This window comes from Myotis nattereri (genome assembly GCF_964212035.1).
Source record: "Myotis nattereri genome assembly, chromosome: 5".
NCBI lineage: Eukaryota > Metazoa > Chordata > Mammalia > Chiroptera > Vespertilionidae > Myotis > Myotis nattereri.
Window position 1 is genome coordinate 60088197 of NC_138080.1, and position 23668 is coordinate 60111864.

General features: G+C 37.4%; 1 protein-coding gene across 1 annotated transcript in view; it reads left to right on the plus strand.

Annotated features, from left to right (window-relative positions):
- The window catches only part of INPP4B (inositol polyphosphate-4-phosphatase type II B), a 563351-nt gene that overhangs the window by 268399 nt on the left and 271284 nt on the right, over window positions 1–23668 (plus strand). The window contains exons 4-5 of the mRNA XM_081093135.1: window positions 6644–6865; window positions 8685–8729. Of these exons, the coding sequence (XP_080949261.1) occupies window positions 6775–6865; window positions 8685–8729 (136 nt within the window). The 5' untranslated portion in view covers window positions 6644–6774. The remainder of the gene's footprint in view (window positions 1–6643; window positions 6866–8684; window positions 8730–23668) is intronic.

The window sequence follows — 23668 nt, forward strand, 5'->3', positions numbered from 1 at the left end:
GTCTTTAACTTTTTTTTTCAGATGACAGTAAAGGCCATTTAAAAAATGCCCAATCTTCTAGTGAATTGCTATATAACCCCCTTGTACTAGCTTTTTTTAAAAAAAAATTTAAAAATATATTTTATTGATTTTTTTACAGAGAGGAAGGGAGAGGGATAGAGAGTTAGAAACATCGATGAAAGAGAAACACAGATCAGCTGCCTCCTGCACATCCTCTACTGCGGATGTGCCCGCAACCCAGGTACATGCCCTTGACCGGAATCGAACCTGGGACCCTTCAGTCCGCAGGCCGACGCTCTATCCACTGAGCTAAACCGGTTAAGGCTGTACTAGCTTTTAAAACCTTTGCTGTGCAATAGCAATTTTTCTTTTTTAAAGTAGATTTGGGGCTTGAGATCAGGTTTTATCAGTTTTTCTTAAGTAAACAAAACCCATGTATCACATGAAGTATTTATAGAAGAAAAAGATTCCATGAGACATCGGTCTTTTCTGAAACATCCCATTTTCATTAATCCTTTAGGTGACATAGGAGAAGCACTCAAGAGTGTCACGCTGAAGAGAAGGGCACAAAGCCCACCTCAGGACACAGACCTTCTCTTCAGTCCCCGTGGGGCCATTAGCAAGCTGCCTACAAGGAGCTCTTCCGTCCCATTTCTGGGCCTGTGTGTTCTCATACCCTAAATGGGATGACCCCGATTCCTTAAAGTCTCTTCAATGCTGTTTTCTCTTGAAATATATCATCCTAGTAATTTAAAGGTAGACATATGTAACCAACCTGTTGCAAAGGGATTCTTGAGATCAAATCAAGCATGCTTCCCACCCTCACTTTGTAATTCTTCAGGATGCTTCCATCTTTATGACCAACACAGAATTACTTGCTCACACATCAGATGGCTGACTAGCTGTATTCCCAAAGTTGGTCCAGGTGCGCCCCACCCCCCAGGACATCAGGTCACTGTGGGAAACAATGTAAATTCTGGCTCAGATCTGATGCGGCGTTGAGGCAGAGCCCTCTGAGTTCTCAGGATTATGGGTTGCCTTGTCACAGGGATCCAGAGAGACTCGATTTTACTTTTTATACTAGTACAGTGGAGACCAACATTGTTCTTATCCTAATTTGAAACAGTTGAGCGACAGGCTGATCTCTGATTTATAATGAACCAAAGGCATAGTCCCTCTGCTTGCTGAGCAGAGTTCTCTCCATTGTGCTTTGTGTTCTGTCCTTTTGAACATCAAGATTTTGCTACTTTCAATGATCATTTAATACTCATCACAATTTGAGGTTATTACTTTACTGGACTGTGATCTCCAAAAGGGAGCCCTATGACTCAAAGAAGCGAAGGAAGAAAATAGTTTTCCTTTGTTAAGTATCCAGAATGCTGGACCTGGAGAATTGGATGCATTCAATCATTAGTTTCCATTTTCAAACTTCAATTATTTAGAATTTTTATTCTTGATTTTTTTTTTTCATGCTGGCTGTCCATTGAAATTATATTCATATCAAGACCAAGTAAAAGAACAAGGGATGAGTATATCTCCATCAGAAATGACATTATAAATGGAATTATAAAAACGTCTATCATGACCTGATTTTCTTTTCCCTGGTTCTGGTACTTAGGCATTAAATGCTATATTGAGAAACTATAGGTTTTCCAGAGGTTTTCCTTTTAAGAAAAAAAAGTAACATAAATGAAAGCATAAATAAATGTCTCCTAGACCTCCCTTCTTTCTCTCTGCCCATTGCCCTAATTTCTTTCTTAAGGGATAATAAAAGTGTATAAATTTTGGGAGGATAAAATTAAAAGACATGGTAAAAAGAACAGAGAAAATGCTCTGAAATCAGACACTCAAGTTCACATCCGTGGTTCTGTAATTACGACATGGGTCCTGAAATGAATTACTTTTTAACCTTCAGTTTTTCACTGGTAAGTCTGGAGTTAATAACTTAAATTTGTTATGAATATTAATTTAATGCTTATAGAGTGATGACATAGAGCATGGCACATAATGTGTACTCAGAAAAGGCATATAAGTCCTTAGAAAATTTGGCTAAAATGAACTTCAGAAGTGGTGGTAAAGAGAATCTTTGTGAAGACTGGATGGGTATCAGTAGAGCCCCTTGGAGTTGATATTTATAGGGAGCAAAGGGAAGTGTATGATGCTGGTCAATTATATTTTATTGAATTGGTTCTCTTGTCACCATCCCATCCCCTTCTCCCTATTTCATTGTGTCACAGTAGTTTGAACTGCTTTGTGCCCTAAAACCCACAGTACATTTTCAGCAAATTTCTGGACAATGCTCCTGCATGGATAAACAATAAGTCACCAGTTCTTATTGTGAGCTGCTCCAACACTTATCGAAGTGTGGCATGCCATGACCTGGCTCTGTTTAGCCCCGGAGGTACCTGGGTCTAACCTGCCAAGAGCTGAGTAGACTGCCAAGAGCCAGGCAGCGGAGTTGAGGCTGGAGAGAGCAAAGATAAAATGAAGTAAGAGTGGGGATGGAATCTAGGCCGGGGTAAGACTGGTCACTGGCAAGAGTCCATCGCCAAGAGGCCAGGTAGTAAGTGAGAGAATAGGTAGGTATCAGGGGGCCCAGGCAGATGCTGAGATTAGGAGAACCTGGGAAGAAAGGAGCGCTGGAGGTTCGGTGTGAGTCAGTGGCTGAAGAGACTGAAGTCCAGGCCAGGATCCATGAAAGCTCCTGCCATCCGTCTAGAAAGTCTGGCTAAGTGACATGGCCCTTTAGTCCATATCAACTTTTTTTTTATCTGCTAGAACTCCTTCTTCTCCTCTCCCAGTGTACAGATCTGGAATCTGGTGGTCCTCTGTGCCTCAAAGTGGTGCCTCTCAATCTTGAATGTGCACAGGAATCACCTATGCTACGAGGCAGATTCTAATTCAGCAGATCAGGGTCTGGCTCAACGGTCTGCATTTCTAACACCCTTCCAGGGAATACAGACACTGCAGGCCCAGGGACCACATTTTAAGTGGCAAAGCTTTAAAAGACTGTTGCTGTTTGGTCTTGCTAAATCCACGGGTCTTCTGTTTTGTTTCATGTCAAGGCTACTTCCTCAGGGCAAAGCTGAGAAGAACATTGCCAGCTGGTCCAGAACTGAGCCCCCGTAGCTGGACTTTTGATAAAACTGGAGTCCTGACAGCTCTCATCTTTTTTCTTCTGTGACAAAGCAGATCCTCACTGAATTTAATATTGGTAACAAAACCATACTGAAGGCCTGGACAATTCAATTGTCTCTGATGCAATTGGTTTTCCTGGGTAGAAATGTTGCCCCTGAATGCTAATCCATTGCTCTGACAGGAGCTATCCTCTGCCTGGTCAGGGGCCTCGTGAGAAGCCAGGAGGGCCTTGACCTTAAAAAATTCCCGATAGTTGTTGGTTTTTTTCAGGTAAAATATCAAATTTGTCAATTTATGTCCATTTCTCTCAAAGGGAACCTTTTCCTGAAACCTTTGTTTTTATTCTGCTATTGTTTTTGAATGATATAAAATAAGGGTAGATCCCTGTTCCTAAGAATAGGGGCCTAGTTGCAAACCTTTGAATACAATTATTCTATAGTGGCAATAGCCTCCCAAGTACCCTGACATTCCCCAGGAGGGGAAATGAGCAGTGTAGACAGAGGTGAATCCCCATGTGGGTCATAGCCCTGGTTTTAAGGCTCCTGTGTTCCCCCCTCCCTGAGCACATCTCCCAGGCATCATAACTCTTCATGCATTTCTCTGTGATTGCACCCCTACATAATATAAAATTAGAGTACTATGTTACATGTTTCAAAGCTTTCTATAAGTACCATCATCCCCTCCCCGCCATCCTTCAGCTCCTCCTCACTCTTTCTCCTCTTTTTCTCTATACTTGGTTTGTGGAGTTAATCCATGTTGATATGTGAGATGACAATCCATTTTATATAGAATGAATAGACAGCAATATATTTATCTACTTTCTTATTGCTGAGCATTTAGCCTGTTTTCAATATTTTATTATTAGAAGTTGAGTTGCTGTGAACCTCCTTCTGTGTCTTGGTATGTGTTTGCAAGAATTTCTCTAGAATATAGCTTAGAAGTGGAATTGCTGTTCAACTTTACTCAGTATTACAAAATTATTTTCCATTATGGTTGGAACACCACAGCGCATAAAAGTTTATGTTGCTCTAAATCCTCATCAATATTTGAGGTTTTGAGACTTCAAAATTTTTACTTATTGATGGTTAAACACATCTCATTTGGTTTTAATTTGTATTTCCATGATAACTAGTGAAGTTGAGGCTCTCTTCAATTGTTTCTTGGCAATCTGTGTTTGATATTTTTGAAGTACCTATTTATATATTTTGATGGGTTTTTTTTTTCCATTGGGTTGTTTTGCTAACATTTTAAATATATTCTGGAGTCTAAATCTTTATCAGTTATGCTTTACACACATTATTTCCTTTTTCTACTTATTTTAGGTTTAATTTGCTCTTTTTCTAGTTATATGATGAAAGCTTAGATCATTGATTTGAGATCTTTTCTAATATAAGCATTAATATAAACTTTCCTCCAGGTATCTTTTAATTTGTAGGGCAGGGATTTCATTCTGATTCAAATATGTGCATATATGTATATATTTTATGAATAACTCTGAATATGTAAAATTATTTAGAACTGTATTGTTTAATTTTCAAATATTTGGGGATTTTCCAGATATTTTTTGATTTCTAGTTTAATTTTATTATGGTCAGAAAATATACTTGTTTTTATTTTAATTCTTTTAAATTTGTTAAGGTTTATTTTAGAGTTAAGATATAATCTTAATGAATTGTTCATATATATTTCAAAAAAAATCAGTATTTTGTTGTGGGATGAATTGTGTTAAAATGTCAGTTAGGTCAAGTTGTTGGCAGTATTGTTTAGTCTTCTATATCCTCACTGTTTTTCTGCCTACTTTTTTTCTCCATTACTGAGAGAAAATGCATAACATTGTGGATTTGATTTCTCCTTTCAGATTTGTAGGTGTGGCTCCATTCTCTCTAAAATTGAAGTTATTTTTCAGATAGTGAATAGCTTTGAATGGATTATGTTATGCTTAAAATTGGACCATGTTAACAAGTCCTTTTAGGCATCTCACTTTAATCCTCTCCACTCACCTCCAAATTACACACACCCACACATAGAGTTTATATTATTTTATTAATTTTTCACCATTAGTGTACAGAGTTGGGATTTTGTTAGGATTCATTCATATTACCTTATTTAGGTCTCCTTTTCAATTTTTAAAGTGATTGATCAGAATTGAGGGTTGAGTCTTTGGTCAAGAAATAGTATAGTAAAGTTAACCAACTCCTGTATCTAAGTCCTATACATAGCAGTCTTCCACAGATATCACCCCCACTAATGCTCATGCATTTGTCATAGGTACTGGAGAGAATGTGGATCAGTGACTACATGCCCTTATCAGAAAGACTATTAAGTTTAAATAGTCAAAAATAAATTAGAAAGCATTGTATTAATTCAAAATACAATCTTCAAATTGACAGAATATGGTGCAATGGCCCTTTACCCCAGCAAGTATTCCTCGTTATATCTTTAGCAGCGAATCTGTATTTATCTGCAACTTTATTGTATTATTTTCTAAAGATTCAAGATGCTTTCTGGATTTAATTTTTGCCAGATGATCTTAAAAACTAGAACTGAATTATAAATTAAGTTGCTTTGTTAAGAACAACAAAGAGTAAGGCTGCGGATTTGTGTAGTTGGAGACTAAATTAGTATTCCAAACCCAAACTCTGTTGCTGCAATCTCATTAAACAGCATTGGGTAGACATTTAAAGATTTTATACATTTTAATTCAACTGGTCACTTGGTTTAAAACTGCATTGATTTTTTTCTATTTAATTTTTGGTCATGTATATCATGCTAGATATCAAAATGAATTTGAAACTTGGAGGCTGTCTGTATTAACAGGGTATTAAGTTCTTGGAAAGGTTCCTTTCCCCATGCTAATTTTTATCACTTTGCTATTGCTTTCATTTCCCCTTGAGCTTTAGCTTTTAAGGATTATTATTCATTCTTTTCAACATCTACCTCGATCATTAAACAATTACACCTTTATCAGGCAGAGCAGCAAGAGACTCTGTGGATAATGATGAGGTTGGAAGCTCCCCTGCACAACCTGTTGGCTCATCTTGGAAGAAGAATGTCATGCCAAATTATCTTTATGTGTTCATGAATAATGTCCTAACAAGGATGGTTGGAGAGATGAGTATAAAGGGCAGTTCTAATGGAAAGAATGAAAGTAATATTCACTTTGGCAACATTATAACGCCTCGACAAGATGCTGTCTGTCCTTGCTGCTAAATTAGGTGCATTTAAGTTAGCATCCCCTGTAGCTATCTGCTATTTTGCAGAATGAACTAAAAGAGAAAGAATATACCTTTCAGGATTTAGAACTCCCTCATATGACCATAACATAATTGCAGGAAAAATACTCATTTAACCCAGAGTTCTTTATATTAGCCGGGTGTATTGGTCTTGAATGTAAAAGTGGTATAGGCAGGCAGGTAGCTATAGTCTCTGCCCACCTTTAATTCTTAGCTTTCGACTGCACTCTAGAGTAACTGATATTTTTGCTGTTGATGTTTCCTCAATGCAGAATTTCAGAGTGGGATATCAGGTCTTCAGTGTGAAGATACGTCCATACTAAAACAGGAATCATTGGCAGTGACTGACATTTGGACACAAAATATTAGAAAACTAAAAAGTAAGCAACTGTGAAGGTTGATCATGGAAATCAAAGAGGAAGGCACATCAGAAGAAGGCCAGCACTTCCTTCCCACACCCCAGGCAAATGAGAGTGGGGACTTTCACTTGACAAGTAAGTATGTGTGTGACCCTTCTTGGAACTCTGACAAACACACAGAAACTGGGGTTCTAACAAATGGCATAAGATTAACAACATGTTTTCCCTTTGCACTGCTTCTTTTGTTGTGAGTCTATGAAATGCTTCTTATCTCTTATCATCTTTTATGAGATAGATGATAGTCCATGAAACTGTTAAATATCAAATGGTAGAATCAAAGTTGCTGAATGTGTATTAAGACACTAATACTTCTTAAGTACCCCTTCTATTTAGCATTTGTATAATCTCATGTGGATTTATTTTTTGGAACATAGACATTTTTCCCTTTAACACCAAGGACTAAATGGAAAGCTTTAGGGTGAAATGGCTGCACTGCTGTCACTGCCCTACCTGAGAGCACCAAGTCCCATAGAGAGCAAGCTTGGAGACTTGGGCAAGATTTACATAGGAACATTGCAATCGGGATTTGTGCTACTCGCATAATTAAAATCGTTGGAAGAATTATATGTTTTTCTCCCATGTTCAAAATTCTAGGGTTCAGGTTTTATTGTTTAGCATGAATTGTGTCCTTTCTTTACTTTTCAGAAGGTTCTTGTTGCCCAGTTAACATTGGCAAACATATGCCTAACCTCTCATTTAATTTACATTATAAAAATAAACCTTAGAAAATGGTATTAGTTGGATGCATTTTTTGAGAAATTTGGTTGTCAGAGCTTATAGCAGAGTTAATTGTTAATAACCTTTTTAAAAATCTACACTATTCAAAATGCACAAAGGCCTACCTAATGATTGTCACTTTAACCTCTCTTGGAAAGTCTAAAATTGTTAACCATAGCATTGTTAAATGTCAGCAGGAAGAAAAATAAAATGGTTACCATGCAAAACCTGTGAACTCTATAAATAAAAAATGGATGATTTTTATACAGAGAGGTGGTTCTAACAATATATTAGTGACCAGATGCTATTAAATTTAAATAGTATCTGATGAGTCCACCAGTAAAAATAAAGAAGGAAAGGATTTGCATAATATTCTTACATTACTGCCAAATGGTTTACTTGTCCATAATTTAGTTTTGCCTCTTTGGCCACCATGAGAGCTAACAAATGGCATCCCAGGCCTCATCCACTCTTGTACTGTGTGCGGTCTTTAGGCATTCACCTGCCATTCTCACTTATCACAGCCTGGTCTTTCTACCTTTAGTCATTAGATGTTCCCATTTCCTTATCTTTGTCCTCAGACTTACTTCCCCTTCTACTGCATCTTAAATCATTGAGCCATGTTATTAGATTTTTTATAAAAAAAACTCCAACAAGAGAAATAGAGGCATTTAATGGAATGTTGATTTGAGCTATCAAAAAGCTAGCAGTATAACCACCAGCATAATATCCTTCATAACCTATCTAGAGATAGCCTTTTAATTAGTAATTCACTGTGTATAGCAGGTTGGAGTGGTTTGAAAGAAAACTCTATATGGAAGAGTGCTTTGGAGAGGTTGTCCTTTTTTGAAAGTTCCATCTCTATCTCCATGCATTTAAAAGAAACAGACACAGTGGGAAATGTTTTATATTTGTCACAGCTTATAATATTTGAGATTCTTAATGGCTATGGAGCTAAGTAGCTCAGTCAAATTTTTAGTTATATCTAGTTCTGTTACAAATATTATGTCTTCCCCTGAAAACCCACTGCTTATAAACCTGATCAATTGACTTTCTTTATTCTGCCAAATAATATACTAATATATTCCGGGCATGGTGAAACATAGTAACATTCAATGACATATTTTTGATAATGACTTAAATATCTTTAATCTGAATTCTTACCTATTATTTATAGGTATTCAGAAGACGCCAAATGAACCGCAGTTGGAATTTATCCTTGGTAAGAAACTCCATCTTATTTTTGTCGATAAATATAATAATTTGTACATAAAGTTTGCAAGTTTTAGGTATATTACTTATATCCTTATATATTTTATAATCTTTTATGAACAATGTTCTATAAGGTAAATGCTATTTTCTCTCTTCTTACATAAAGAATCTGAGCTGAGGACTAGGTCACTTCACTCCCCCAAGAACATAGGGTTCAGTGATGACAAAGTTGGGCCTTTCAACCAAGTCTGCCAACCACAGATATGGTGCCCAGAACTCACTCTCATGCAGTGTCTGGGTTTTGTTGCTAATCAGCATGTCTGGAAATCTGTGTGTCTACTTCTTTACTCCATTGGCTGGAAACCGACCTAAGGTGGAGTTTTTCTTTGTTTTCCTTTGTGCCCCTTTCAGTCTCACTTCCCCAAAAATGCCTCCTTATTCTTCTGATCTTGAAAATGGGATGATGTTTTTATTTTGAGGCACAATTTATTGAGAAAATAACTATTTATAGTTTTTATTTTAATAGTTTGTTTGTCCTTTCTAATAGGCTTCATTTTTAGAGCAGTTTTGGGTTCACTGCAAAATTTAGTAGAAGGTGTAGAGATTTCTCATGTACTCCCTACCTCCACAAATGCATAGCCTCCCTCATTTTCAATATCCCTTGCCAGAGTGGGACGTTTGTATGGTTGATGCACCTACTATGATGCAACATCATCACCCAAAGTCCATAGGTTACATTAGGATTCTCTTTTGGTATTGCACATTCTATGGGTTTCCATTATTATAGTATCATAGAGAGCAGTGGTCGGCAAACTCATTAGTCAGCAGAGTCAAATATCAACAGTACAACGATTGAAATTTCTTTTGAGAGCCGAATTTTTTAAACTGAAACTATATAGGTAGGTACATTGTTATTAACTTAATTAGGGTACTCCTAAGGTTTAGGAAGAGCCACACTCAAGGGGCCAAAGAGCCGCATGTGGCTTGTGAGCCGCAGTTTGCCGACCACGGATATAGAGGATTTTCACTGCCCTAAAAATCCTCTGTGCTCCACCTATTCATCCATCCCTCCCCTAAACCCTGGCAACCACTAATCTTTTTACTGTCTTCATAGTTTTGCCTTTTTCAGAAGGTCAGATAGTTGGAATCATAAAGTATATCGCCCTTTCAGATTGCCTTCTTTCACTGAATTAAATTGCTGTTAAGTTTTCTCTGTATATTCTCACTAGAGGCCAGGTGCATGAAATTCGTGCTCGGGTACGGTCTCTAGGCTTGGCCTGCGATTAGGGCCATCTTCCCCAGCTGCCTGCAGCAAGCCTCACCCCCCAGCCCCCACCCCCTGTTTCCTGTTCACCATCAGGTGATCAGTGCCAGATGGCCAGGGGAAGGGACCGAAAGGTCAGCTGTTCCTACCCACTCGCCGGCCCCGCCCCTGCCGTGGGTGGCCATCAGGCAATTGGAGCCTGCCAGCTGGGGAAAGAGACCAAGAGGTGGTCAGTGCGCCTCATAGTGACTGGTCCAGTAGTCGTTCTGGTCATTCTGCCATTAGGGCCAATTTGCATATTATCCTTTTATTGTATAGGATGGCTTGGTAGCTTATTTCTTTTAGAACTGAATAATAGTCCATTTTCTGGATGTACCACGATATATTTATCCATTTACCTACCGAAGGACATCTTGGTTTCTTCCCAGTTTTGGCAACTATGAATAAAAGTTCTATAAATATCTTGTGCAAGTTTCTGTGTAGACATAACTTTTTAACACCTTTGTGCAAATACCAAGTAGCTCATTTAGTGGATCAAATGGTAAGAATATATTCAAGTTTTGTAAGAAATTGTCAAGCTATCTTCCAAAGTGGCTGTACCATTTTGCATTCCCAGTGATGTGTAAGAGTTCCTGTTGCTCCACAGCCTCACCTGAATTTATTGTTATCAGCATTTCTGATTTTGGTATAATTTATTTTTTTAACATTTCATTTTTATTACATATATAGCTAAAACGTTCTGTAAGTTAAGGATTCTAGATTTTTTCTTTCTCAAGTATTGAGAAACAGAAATGTGAAAACTCAAGAAACATCTGTGGTAATACCAATGAAGTTATACGTGTTGTTGTTTTGTTTTGTTTTTCCTAGAGTTCCCAGATGTAGAACCAATTCATTTTCAGAAAGGGAGCTGAGAAGCAAAATAGGCCTAGGCACCTCTTGACTCACTGACAATAGCTCTTACTACTTGAGCCTTCATCTAGCCATACTTTATTTTGAATGAAAAAATAATTATTTTACATTTTTGACAGGACTTCTGAAAAGTAAAAATTTGTTTGAATTATTCAGTGTATTTTAAATCACAGATATAAGCCTTCTTATTTGCATCTTGGAGAACAGGGGTAATCTGAAGCAGGCAGAAGCAGTTGGGGTAGAGGAGGTTCAGTAAACCTAGTGGCCAACTTTCAAGAGACAGCATGTCTGGGCCAATACCTGTTTTCTGTTTGAATTTAAGTGATCTGTCTTGTTCAGAGACCTAACTATGCTGTTTTTTTGAAAGTCCAGTCAAGTTCAGTAGCAATGCTGTTGTCACTTAAATTTCTGGCTTTGGATCATAGATCTAAAAGAAGAGTAGCTGCAGGAAATGATTCATAATGATAGACCTCCCATTTAAAAAAATTCAAGTATCTTTTTTAATGTTTATTTGAAAAGTACACTAGATTTCTTAACAATACATGATTTATCTTATCACAGGGCAAGAAGTGCCCGACGATTAAACAAAAGAAAGATATTTAGAGTCTTCAGGGAAATGAGTTGTTGATCTTGAAAGATAAATTCCCCAAATTCTTTGTTATGTCTCTTAGCATGGTAGTTAAGATCCTCAACCTTTTTATTTCTATAAAAAAGATACTTAAACTACTCTTTCAAGGATACTATATTTTTTAGTGTATATTTTTATCACTTTTTTCTGTTTTCTTAATCCCACAAATTCTTCAACACTTCACTTGTTACATAGTTAACTTCATAAGGAATAATGAGCGTAATAATTTCTTAAATATTTTTATCATTGTTGAAGAATGTGCATATTTATTTAATTAGAAAGCATAGTGTCTGAAAACAAAAATAAAAAATTTTAACAAAAAATAGGATAAACAAGGTAGGGAGCTTTTTCCACTTAATTTTTCAACTAAATTTTTGATATTTGATTCTTGAGTATTCAAATAAATTGAGAATTCCAATGGCTTTGCATTTTTGCATTTAGAAAACAGCTACACTGATTTTGTTAGGTGTCTATTGCTTTGAATAAGTTATTTTCTGTGGAGGATTTGTTTCTTCCTTGTCTGTATGCCACTATAAAATCACGATATCTTGCTGAAGTTCTCCTGCTACATCTTTATTCAGCTAAATGAGGTAGGAGATGCTTAGTCAATTGAGCAAGCTAATTGACTAAAAATATCTTGCTATCATAAAATAAGCATGTGCTGAAAAAATGAGTATCTCATGTCCATTGTTAACTGTATATCTCATGGTTGGCTGCCTTTAAATTAAATAATTCACTCTTACAACTGCAAATCTGCTTCCACATTTCTTTCATTGTTTCATTTGAGTGTATTGAAACCATTTTTATTTTCACAAAGGGAGAAATAATTAAAAACCCTGAAGAATGCTTATTTTGTTTATGGTTTAATAAAATTGTTTTCATTTCAACAAAGCTGGCATTTAAGAAGAGTGATCATTTCTTAAAATCTGGGTACATTTATTCTCTTGAATCCATTGTTGAAAATGTATAGAGAAGACTAATATTGACAATGAGATAAAATAAATTTCTATGAACTATTTTATAAGTTCATCCCAGAGTCAATAGAAAGCTTATAAAAATGTGTTTCATATTTTATATGGACATCATATATGCCATAAATTCAAAACAATAAGTCTAATGTGTTGAATGGTTAAAATTCAGTTTTATCACAGCATGCCAATGACAAGATGTCCTTAGGTAGGTTACTTCAGATAGTAGAGTGGCTTTAGTAAGGAGAGGTTATCCTCTGTGGTTGTTAAGGCTTTGTCCAGGAAAACACTGATTCCAAATGCTCTATTCTCCTCTTGGATCACATATTAGATTATGTGTACTAATTTTGGATTTTGGACATAGAACCTTTTTATTTCTAAAAGCCCAGTTAGAAACAAAATCATGTCAATCATGTGATCAGTTTTCTGTCTTCAGAATTTGAAAATGTGTATAAAAATATGCCTGAATTGATAAACACCACCGAACAGTCTCATCTCTTTATAGACACAGCTTTTATAGCTCGCTAGTGCCTTCATTAACCTACATGTCAGGTCCATTTATACTTTATGAATTGCTGTAAATCAGTCATAGTTTTATATGTTTCTCTGAAAGAGAAAATCTTAAGAGGCCAAACTTACCGATTTTCCCATGTCCATACTTCTACTTCTGTTGGTCTTTGTTCTATAAATGATTATAAAGCTCTGACTTGTTTAAAACTCCAGAGGGAGAGCGGAAGATTTTAGTTTATCTCCTTTAGTATTTTTGTCTTTTACATGGTATGCAGAGCCAGCTAAAGGGAATACCAAGCACAGAAATATATTTTTATATTTAATTTATTGATAAAAAATATTGCTTCATACAAGCTGCTAGATAATCTTCAAGAGACAAGGGAAACAACTGCCAAGAATTAGACAAGGCCTGGGCTGGCCCTATTTTATTGTCTATTATAAATTTATTGTCATGTTCTTGATTCTTAGAGTATGATACTTTCCTTAGAAAAAATTGCATTCCACTGAACAATAGTTTTGTGCCAAGTATATGCTTACCTCCTTACAAACAGGAAGTGATTTTTTTTTCTCACCACAATTCTGCAGGATAATAACATTAAAAATAAGAAACATTTATTGAGAGCTTATTTGCTCACCATACATTGTTCTAAATAATTTGCATAAGTTAACTACTTTAATTTTCATTATGAAATAATTGCTCTATTATCATCCTTGTTTTACAGGAAAAGAAACTTAGACATAAATAGGTAAAGTAATGAGCCCCAGATTTGAACCAGGAAACCTCAGTACAGGGCATGCTCTCCCATGTTATCTGTACTCAAAAGATAAAAAAAATCTAAGATTCCTAATGGTCGACTTTCCAGAGATCTTATGGGAGTTGAGTGACAGTCAGGATCCAAGTTGAGTTGTTTCTGATTCGAAAGCTCCTGCTTTTAACCATCATCCTGTATCCCCTCCTTATCGATTCCCGCTCCCAAGGATTTCCAGGAGCTGGTAAGACAAACAACTGTAAGGCCAGGCAGATTGCAATCAGAGCAAAATAACAGTATAAGCCAAGAACGATAGAAGGACTGCACAAGCAGTGATTAAATGTTAACTGAGGCATTGGAAATAATATCTCAGAGGAAGTGGCTTTTGGACCAGGTCTGGAAGGATGAACAGGGTTTCATTTGATTTGAGAAGGAGCATAGGGACAGTTGAGGCAAAGGGAGTAGCTAAATACATGAAACAAAATCCTAGAGCTCATTTTCCAACTTGATGTGTTTAATGGTCATTTACATTTCCCTCTTTATTACTTCTAATCCCACTCTAAAAATAAATTAAGTCTCTAGAAATCCTCTTGCAATATTTTATAATCGTTACATACATATTAGGAATTTGTTTTAAAATTTTAAATGAACGCAGTCTTTTAAACATTGTCTTACTGCTAGCAAATTGTATTTAGGTATCAGAAAGAACTAATTGAGTCTTACTGGCACTGGGGATGTGAAACTCAGAGAAAGCTCTGGCTATGCTGAGCTGTCCACAACAGAATTTGCAGCCATGCTGTGCTCCTGAAAATTGCATACCTCTGCAGAATTTGCACACACAAGAATCATCCCAGTGTGTCTGTCTTTGAGCTATCTCAGTCTTTACAGCATCAGATAACAAGCAAGTAATATTGATGTCTGTTGGTACCTGTGGGCTTTTGGTTCTAGGACCCTCTTGGATACAAAAAACCATGAATGCTCAAATCCCTTATGTGAAATGGTGCAGAACAGTGCATACAATTGGATCTCTGCAAATTCCCGGCCCTGAAATGGGAAATGCTGTTTTCCATCTGAAGTTGGTTGAATCTAAAGATGCAAAACTTCCTTATATGAAGGGCAGACTGTACTTCTTAGGAGATATTTTCCAAAACAACCATTTATCGACAACACAACAATAAAAATAATAGACAACTAATAGAAATGTATTTGCATTTCAGGCTCAGATTTCAGTTTATAATCTGAGTGGGGGGCACTATAGCTCACCAGCTAAAGAGGGGGTGCAAAGCCCATTGCTAGGATTTGAATTTTGTCTTTGTTACTACCTAGCTTTGTGGCCTTAGAAATATTACACAATGTTTCTGACTCTTGGCTTTCTTATCTGTAAAATGGGGAGGATATCAGTATCTAACTGTAAAGTTCTTGTTAGTATTAAATGAGTTAATATACATAAAGCACTTAAACTGGTATTTAACATGCAATTAATGATTGGTTGACCTTTATTGTTCTGAATATAATGTTGGTTGGATCACTTCATCATAGTGAATACTTCCTGAAGCAGGGGGTCTTGACGTTGCATTTTTGTGCATAATAATTGCTATAACTTAGGGAGAGGTATTAGGCTGTACCCTTTTCACTTTTCATCTTTGCTCCTTAAACAGACTTCCAGCTATTCATGTTCACCGATGAATTCAGTCATTTGCCCAAGGGCATAAGGCCAGGAAGTGGAGGAATATAGATGTTAATTCCAAAGGCCATGTTCTTTGTGGCTGGTTATTAAAAGTACAGGAACGGGAAAGGGAAGACAATAAAAAGTTATCTAAGACCTGCATAATGTTTTCGTAATCCTGAAATAATTAGAGATTTTATTGAAAGAAGAGAAAAAGGAACCAATTAGAGTTTCTTAACAGATCCATCATGTGGGTTGTGGCTTCTGGGGACTGAAGATGTAGTGTGTGCCACGGTGGGAATGTTCTTATTGACATTGATCTAAATTCCAGCTTGGCCCTCTTCAGGAGGTTCAGATACCAGACATCAGTAATAAATGAGAAGTGCGTGAGATAGCAAACTCCTCTTCTTCTTTTTGCCACTACTGTATCATTTAACTGAATTTTGCTGTGATAAATTATATTTACTCTTCTTGTCAAATTTCTTTCTGAGTAATATATATCATAGAAGCTTTTAATTAAAGGGGATCTTGGACCAGGTTTAACTTCATAGGCCTGAATTGATCCTTCCACATAGGTTTAACAAATTATTTGTTAGGGTTTATTTTTTTTATATTCACCTTCTTACGTCTTTATTTGTGTCTTTGATCCATGATCAACATGCTCCATCCAGGTTCTTTCTCTTTCTGTGTGATTCACCTAATTACACTCTTCCCTCCACTGTCTAATTACTGAGAGCGGCTGGTCGCTGGATCAGCTCTACCTTTGCAGCATCTGTTGCCATGTATGAGTAATTGAGGGATCAGGACTACCTAGGGGCTTTGTTCATTAGGTGGCTTTGCTTTGTGTAAAGTCAAAAGCCGCTGAGGTTATGATGCTGCTGTCTGTGGGGCTGAAATTTGTCAGTCGGCCTTCTTGTCGAGCAGATGGTACCCGAATGTATCCTATCGGGAGCCATGCCATGGGGAAGAGAAGCGGCCATGTGGACTGGGGCTCAGAATTCCAAAAATGACCCTTCTCGTTTCCATTGTACAAAACAGTTTTTTCCCAAAGGCTTCTGTCTTGGGCTTTGACCTTTTGCAGCTGGCAGAGGTGGTGCTGCCTCCATTTCACAACAAAGATACTGACTCTCGAAGGGGTTAAGTGACCTGCCAGCAGTTGAATGCTTTGCCTGGTAGGAGAAAGCCCCAAACTTTCCAAGTGCTGTGCCCCTTACTCCTGCATGACCTCTACTTTACCAATGACACAGATTGCTCTCGGCCATTATCTGCAGTGCTGAGGGGGCAGAAGTCAGTTTGAGGAGAAAAAAAATATCCCAGGTCAAAACTTGTGCCATTCAGAATGTAAGTTTTATCCCCATACTACAAAAAACTTAAACATGATCTCACTCTAAACAATTCCAAACATAAATGTTAAATAACAGTTATGAGTCTTTGTCTCCAAAATTGGTGACTTGCCCTCATTTTCCCATGGAGCTCTCTGCTCCCATTTTCAACTGGCTAGTAGATATCTCCACCAGCTCACGTAGGCGGTATTTTATGCTTAAGATAGTTAAATCTGATTTGTTGATTCTCATTCCTGCCCTTTAAAGCATTTTATGCCCCCTTGATGCCCATCTGTAAAATACATCACCATCCATTCAGTTACACAAATCCCCAAACTATAAGTCTTTCTAAATTCTTCTTTTCCCCAAAATTTACATCAAGCCCATCATGTCCTATAATTTCCATGTTGAAAAAACATCCTGAAGTTGAACATCTCTCTCCATTGCCACCACTATCCTTCAATTCTAAGCCTCTATCAGCTCTTACCAGAAATGTAAATGTGATTACTTCACTGCCCTAGATAAAATCCTCCATTGGCTTCCATTTCACTTAGAATAAAATTGAAATGCCTTACCACATTCCACACGGATCTTGAGCATCCATTCTCACCTTGTCTGTGCTAATCTTTTGGCTCAGCAACCCCACTCGTCTTCTTTTTGCCTGTCAAATAGGCCAAACCTTTGAGTCTTGGCATTGCTGCCTCTGCCTTCCAAGCTGAAAGTCACCTCATCAGAGAGGTTTCCCTGGTCCATGGTCTTCTAAAATTCTCAATTAAATCATCCTGTTTAAAATTCTCACTAAATTATTTTCTTAAATTTTATGTCTCACTAGATTATGAGCTCCTTAAAACAGGGAACTTGTGTCCTTGTTCACCGCTATGAAACTGTCACCTAGAATCATGTTGGGCATTTAGACAGCCCATAAATATCCATGAACTGGATGCATGGGTGGGTGCCTTGGCTTTGTTCCGCTCATGTTTCTTCATTAAATAAGTTTATATATGTAGATGTACCTTTGAACATTTCATAATTATTACTAACACAGTGGTTTGTAAAAAGCAATTAATTTTAAATTTCTCAAGAAATACAATTGTTTAACTATTGATATTTTGTTGTTAGTAAATTATATTCAGAAAGATAGAGCTTTACTGCCCTTAGGGTTCTTATAGAGAGAACTGATAGGATGAGTCAGTCATAGGCAGAGCTGAACAAATGAGTTCTGTAACTAGACTGGATAGCTGACAATTGCTTACCTGTGTAGAAGTCTACACCTAAAATCCTTCACAAAGTAACTTTAAGATGTCTGAATTATGACAGCATCAGGAAGCAGCAATCTTGTTATGGAGATGTTCTTATGAACATATTAAGAAGCATAGCAGATAACTAAAACAGTAGAAATGAACTGGGTCCAGAGATTTGGCCTATACATTTCAGCCTATACATGTAACCCTGAGAGAAGGCAGTACAAGGGCAGTGTTTGAGAGCGTGGGCTGCTAAGAGTGTATGAATCCTGATTCTGCTACTGGCTACCTATGCAACTCTGAACAATTTATCTTAACTGGGTTGTTTTGTGGGTTAAATGAGGTAGTGCACTTAAAGCACTAAGAATAGTGCTAGATGTATATGTGACCTCTTAATGCTATTATTCTAATTGCTATCTTGGATTAACCACTTACTCTCTCAGAAAGTCTTATTCCTCATCAGTAAGTTTGGATAATAATTGCTATTTCATAAGGCATTTGAACTAATATATATGAAAATGAGAAGTACTTTATTAATATACTAGAGTTCCGGTGCACGGAATTCATGCACAGGTAGGGTCCCTAGGCCTGGCTAGCAATCAAGGCCGATCAGGTTCTCCGCCTCCCGGCTTCCCTTCCTCCTCCTTCCTCAGTGCCCTGCCATGTTCCGCACCGCCCCCTGGTGTCAGCACACGTCATAGTGAGTAATCGAACTCCTGGTCTCCTGGTCTACTCCTGAGGGGACAATTTGCATATTAGTCTTTTATCATATAGGATTATTAGGAATTTAATAGATCTTTTTTCACATATTCAATTGGATCTTCACAAGCACTCAGCGGGAATAACTACAATTATTGTTCCCGTTTCCAGTGGAGGATACTGAGACTCCAACACAAATTTAAAGTCACCCAGTCAGGACTGTAGTCTCTGACTCTGATCTTTCAGGTATTTACTACACAGAGCAAGTAAGAACTGCCATGGGGACCTTCAAATAGAAGATGTCTCATATTCTTAGCTTATCCAGTTTACCCCATGTCCTGAAAGAGCTGAGAAGATGGTTCTTTCATGTCATTTGGGTAGTATAGTCTACTTCTCCTTCTATCTGAAACTTCCTGTAGAGCCAGGGCTCTGAAGCATTTTTCATTCACCCAGCAGGTGCTCTGGTGAGCTTTAGTTTTGAACTGCTCTCCTTGGAGATCCCAAATATTCTAAGACATGCTCTTTGTTCCCTTCAAACTCTGATTCTCATAGAACCACTTTCTCTCACTTTCAAGTTATCTGATCTACACTGTTTTGACATAGTGTTAATCTCGTAGCTGTTGCTCTATTAGACCCTTTGTGCCCTCCAGCTAACCACATTTGTCTTCTCACCTTCAGACTCACTGGTCTTCCCCTTCTTGTCTCAGGTCTCCTAGATCACTAGTCATATCTAGCCTTAGCTTATCTGTACCAACCTTATTTCATTTCCTGTGAGTCAACACTCTTATGATGGAAGAAATGACTGTCCTAAAGCCCTATGTTGGACATGAGTATAGAAATTTTCTCTTTTCTGCAGGAAAGTCACATACATGATTGACTCAAAAGACTCAAGAAAAACAGGAGTTATCTTTTTTTGGGCTCTTCAGAATTTGTCTGCCCCCAAAGGGAGACAATAAAATGAGAAGCTAATTATCCTCTCAGAACCATCCATTCTCCTATTCTTTCCTTCCCCCCTTATTTCCTACTCTTTCTATGTATGGCTTTGATTTAATACTTCCAATTGACTTGTAAAATATTTGGCATTAGAGGGACAGCAATTTTATAGAAACATTTAATAATTCCACATATAATTACTAAGCCCAATACATTTATAGGAGGAAAAATAATAAAATTTTAAAAATTACCTTAATTTAAGAACCACCTTCTAACATTTAAGCTCCTATGTGCAATGTGTTCACACACACACACACACACACACACACGAAATTCATCTAAAACATTTTAGTTTGGGAAAGCATGTCTAAAAATTGCTTTAGTCAGGATTGTGTGGAACGCAGACCATGAGTCTGTGTGTTATTCGTGAAGTCATCCAGATTAAATAACTGCTTTCTGAATTGCTTACTACTTCCTGCCCAGACAGATGGACCTTAGCTTCCTTTATTAGAGAATCAACTCCTGAAGGCAATATTCCAGGATCCTATTTCCTTTATTCTTTCTCAAACTCCCAAACACTTTCTGGACATCATTTTGTGTCCTCAGTTGGAGTTCAACAACTTTGAGCACACATCTCTTAGCCATCTACCTTTGGCGACTTGGGTCCTGACTTTCCTTCCGCCCCTCCTGTAACTAACTGTCTCCACCCACTGCACTGGCCTCATCTTTAGGTTTGGAAGTACATCTGGGAAGCAGCCACTTCCCACTCACCCATGCGCCCTGCTGGATCCACTGATGGGCTCTGTGCTTGTCCTGAACAGGAATCCTGAATGGGAATCCTATTATCTCTCATGTTGAACTGGTAGTTCTGGAAAAATGTCCTCTTGGCCTTTGAGCAGATAAAAGGCTTAAGGTTGTTTCCTGTGTTTCTTCCTCTTCTGCAATCCTACTTCAGACACTACAGATTTCCAGTTACAGACTCACGAGCTATTTCTTTTAGTATTCAGAGGGACCAGCTTCCACTCTTGGAATAACATTTTCATTCTTTCTTAAGCAGCACATATGTTCCTGTTGAAAAGAACAGCAGAAAGCTGCAAGCACTTGTTTCTGAAGTGGAGCGTGGATTTGGAGCACGCACACAAAGAGCCAAGTCTGTACACAGCGCTAGGCGATGGTGCCAGACCACTGTGAGGTTTACCGCATTTAGCATGGGATATCAGAACCAGAAGACACGCAAGCATAGGCTTGTTTTGAATTCAGTGGCTTGAGGATGGAGTCTCAGCTACCTAGGTAACACTCATGAAAATAAGACAAAATAGAAATTTCTGAGGCTTGACATGAGAGAAGCTGAGGGAGCCTGGGCAAGCTGGAGAAGGGAGTCTTTGGTACTGACAATAGTGATTTAGACCAAATTTGTTCTTTCCCATGCAAATATGCAGTCTTCTGTACAGCTGGCATCTTCATTGCTCCTGAAAAGAGCAATTCCCCAGAGCACCACTGTTCCAGGCCCAGGTTCCTTTTTTCTCTCCCTCTAGATTCTTCAATGATGCAAAAACTGGCAAACAATACTAAGGAGGTAGTTTACTTTAGTATGTATAATGTCCCAACTATAGAAGTGAGTGTCATCTTCTCAGCCACTTTATGTAAAAGGCCAACATGTTTTCATTTAACGCACACAGATCCATATAAAATATGGTGGCATATTTTCATATTGTCTTGTTATGGGGTTGGGGGCAAAGTAGCACATTTTATTTCAGGTCCTATTTCTCTTTTCTTAAATCCAGCTGTCTACGTCAAAGAAATCAGTTTAATTTACAAGTGAATCCATTGAAATGAAATTTAGGAGCGGTGGTGCTCAAATCTCAATGTAGCAAGAATTTGAAAGCAGTATTTCTGTAACAAAATCTCTTCAATTCCTTCTTGCAAATTATTACCGATATTCCTCAATAACTCTGTCATCTGGTTTCTCTCTATGGCATTATTCTCATCCTTTCCTCAAGATTTACTTGAATTCTGTTATCAGAGTATTGGCAGTCTTAAAATTCTTGTTACATAGTGAAATCACCACTGACCATGCATGGGACCAGATGGATTAGAATGATGTTACTGACAAAATATTAACGCAGGCTGCTGAATACTGAACTTTTGGTAAAAAATAAATAAACACATAAATAATAGTCTTCATCTTTAGCCATATGTTGTGATCTACAAATGTGACTGACTGTTTAGTTAAAAATATGGATATGGAACTAATGGAACCACGAGGCAGCAATAGGCACATTTTTGTTCTGGACATGAGCTAACACAAGCAAAGTGTAAGCCTAATGCCACGTGGGACATAGTAAGTGTGCTGTAAATTGTGCTTCCTGCTCCACACCCCCATATTCTTTGCAAGCTTCATGTGTAATCTTAAATGAGAGAAACCTTAACATTTGTATCATATTGCCTTGGCCAGTGTGGCTCAGTAGGTTGAGTGTTGTCCTGTGCATCAGAGGGTCTCAGGTTGGGTTCCATTCCCAGTCAGAGCACATGCCCAGATTGCAGGTTCGGTTCTGGATGGAGTGTGTCGGGGGAATTGATGTGTCTTTCTGACATTGATGTTTTGCCCTCTCTCTGTCTCTCTCTCTCTTTAAAATAAAATCTAAAAAAATAAAATAACTTGCATAGGAGAAACTTTGCCTTTTCTTTACAGCAGAGTTCTTTTAAAAATTAAGAAAAAAAGTTATATGATAATTAGCATTTTATCGTGGTCATAGAGAAGCAAAAAAAATCTAGCATTATTTTAATATGTGTAAGGAATTCTTTCATCAGGATGGCTTTATTTTTTGTTTATTTAGTATGTGTGTGCTGTGTGTGTGTGTGTGTATGTGTGAGTTTGTATATGTGTGTATTGATTCCTTGGGTTGATTTCTTATATTTGAACATTAAATACTGAATTACTTTTTATCCCCTGACTTCCTGGAAACCTAAAATTAATGGTGTTTGTTCAAGTTATGTGAGTAAATTTATTTTACCCTAATTTTGAATTTGGAATATTAACATTTTGAATTCAGTGCAAAAAAAAAAAAAAAAGAAAGAAAAGAAAAAGCCCTAACTGGTTTGGCTCAGTGGATAGAGTGGATAGAGCATCACTCTACAGAGTGAAGGGTCCTGGGGACAAGTCCTGTCAAGGGCGTGTACCTTGGTTGCAGGCTCAATCCCCGGTAAGGGGTGTGCAGGAGCCAGCTGTTCGATGTTTCTAACTCTCTATCCCTCTCCCTTCCTCTCTGTAAAAATTAATAAAATATGTTAAAAACAAAAAAATTCCAAATTTTAAGTTATTTCTTCCACACAACTTTTATACATTTTTTTCTTTTTTCCAAAAACTACTGCTTATGTTGGCAGCTATGCAGTGTTCACAAATTATTTAGGGAAGTGTGTCTTAATTAAAATCTCCCACACAACAGTTAAGGAGAAAAATAACACATTTTTGTTAATTTCTATAAAGGCTTAAAAAATGGTTACTTAACTGAAGGAAGAAGTTGTGGTTTGTTAAGAAAGATGTATTCCTGACCTCAGCAGTCAAGTCTTATGAATATGCAAGTGATGACTTTGATAACCTCACCTTTCATACTGATGAGAAAAATATGTAAGACAGGATGTTTGAAATAGCAGAGAACACGAAGAAATAATACCAAATCAGAAAAATTGTACAAAATAGGCTTGATCAGTTGAAATTAAGCTAAAATGAACAGGGAGGGCAAAATATCACACTCAGCTCAGTCAATTAGAGATGTACAGATTCTGCAGAGAATACAGAATGAAATAGAAGGATATATATGAATGGCTATAAGTTAGCTAAGCATGCTCTATAGCCACATATTTCTAAGAAACAGCCTTAAGAAAATATTCAAGAGGGAATAGTGTTCCTAACTACTCATGAAATTCTCATTGTGTGGATGTTAGTATGAGGCAGGGACACTGTGTATTCAGTCGTTTTACTACACACAAATGAATTATCAGACATTGCAGTGCCCTGGGATTGAATCCACTCAGGGGATCTGAATTGTCAAGGTTGAGA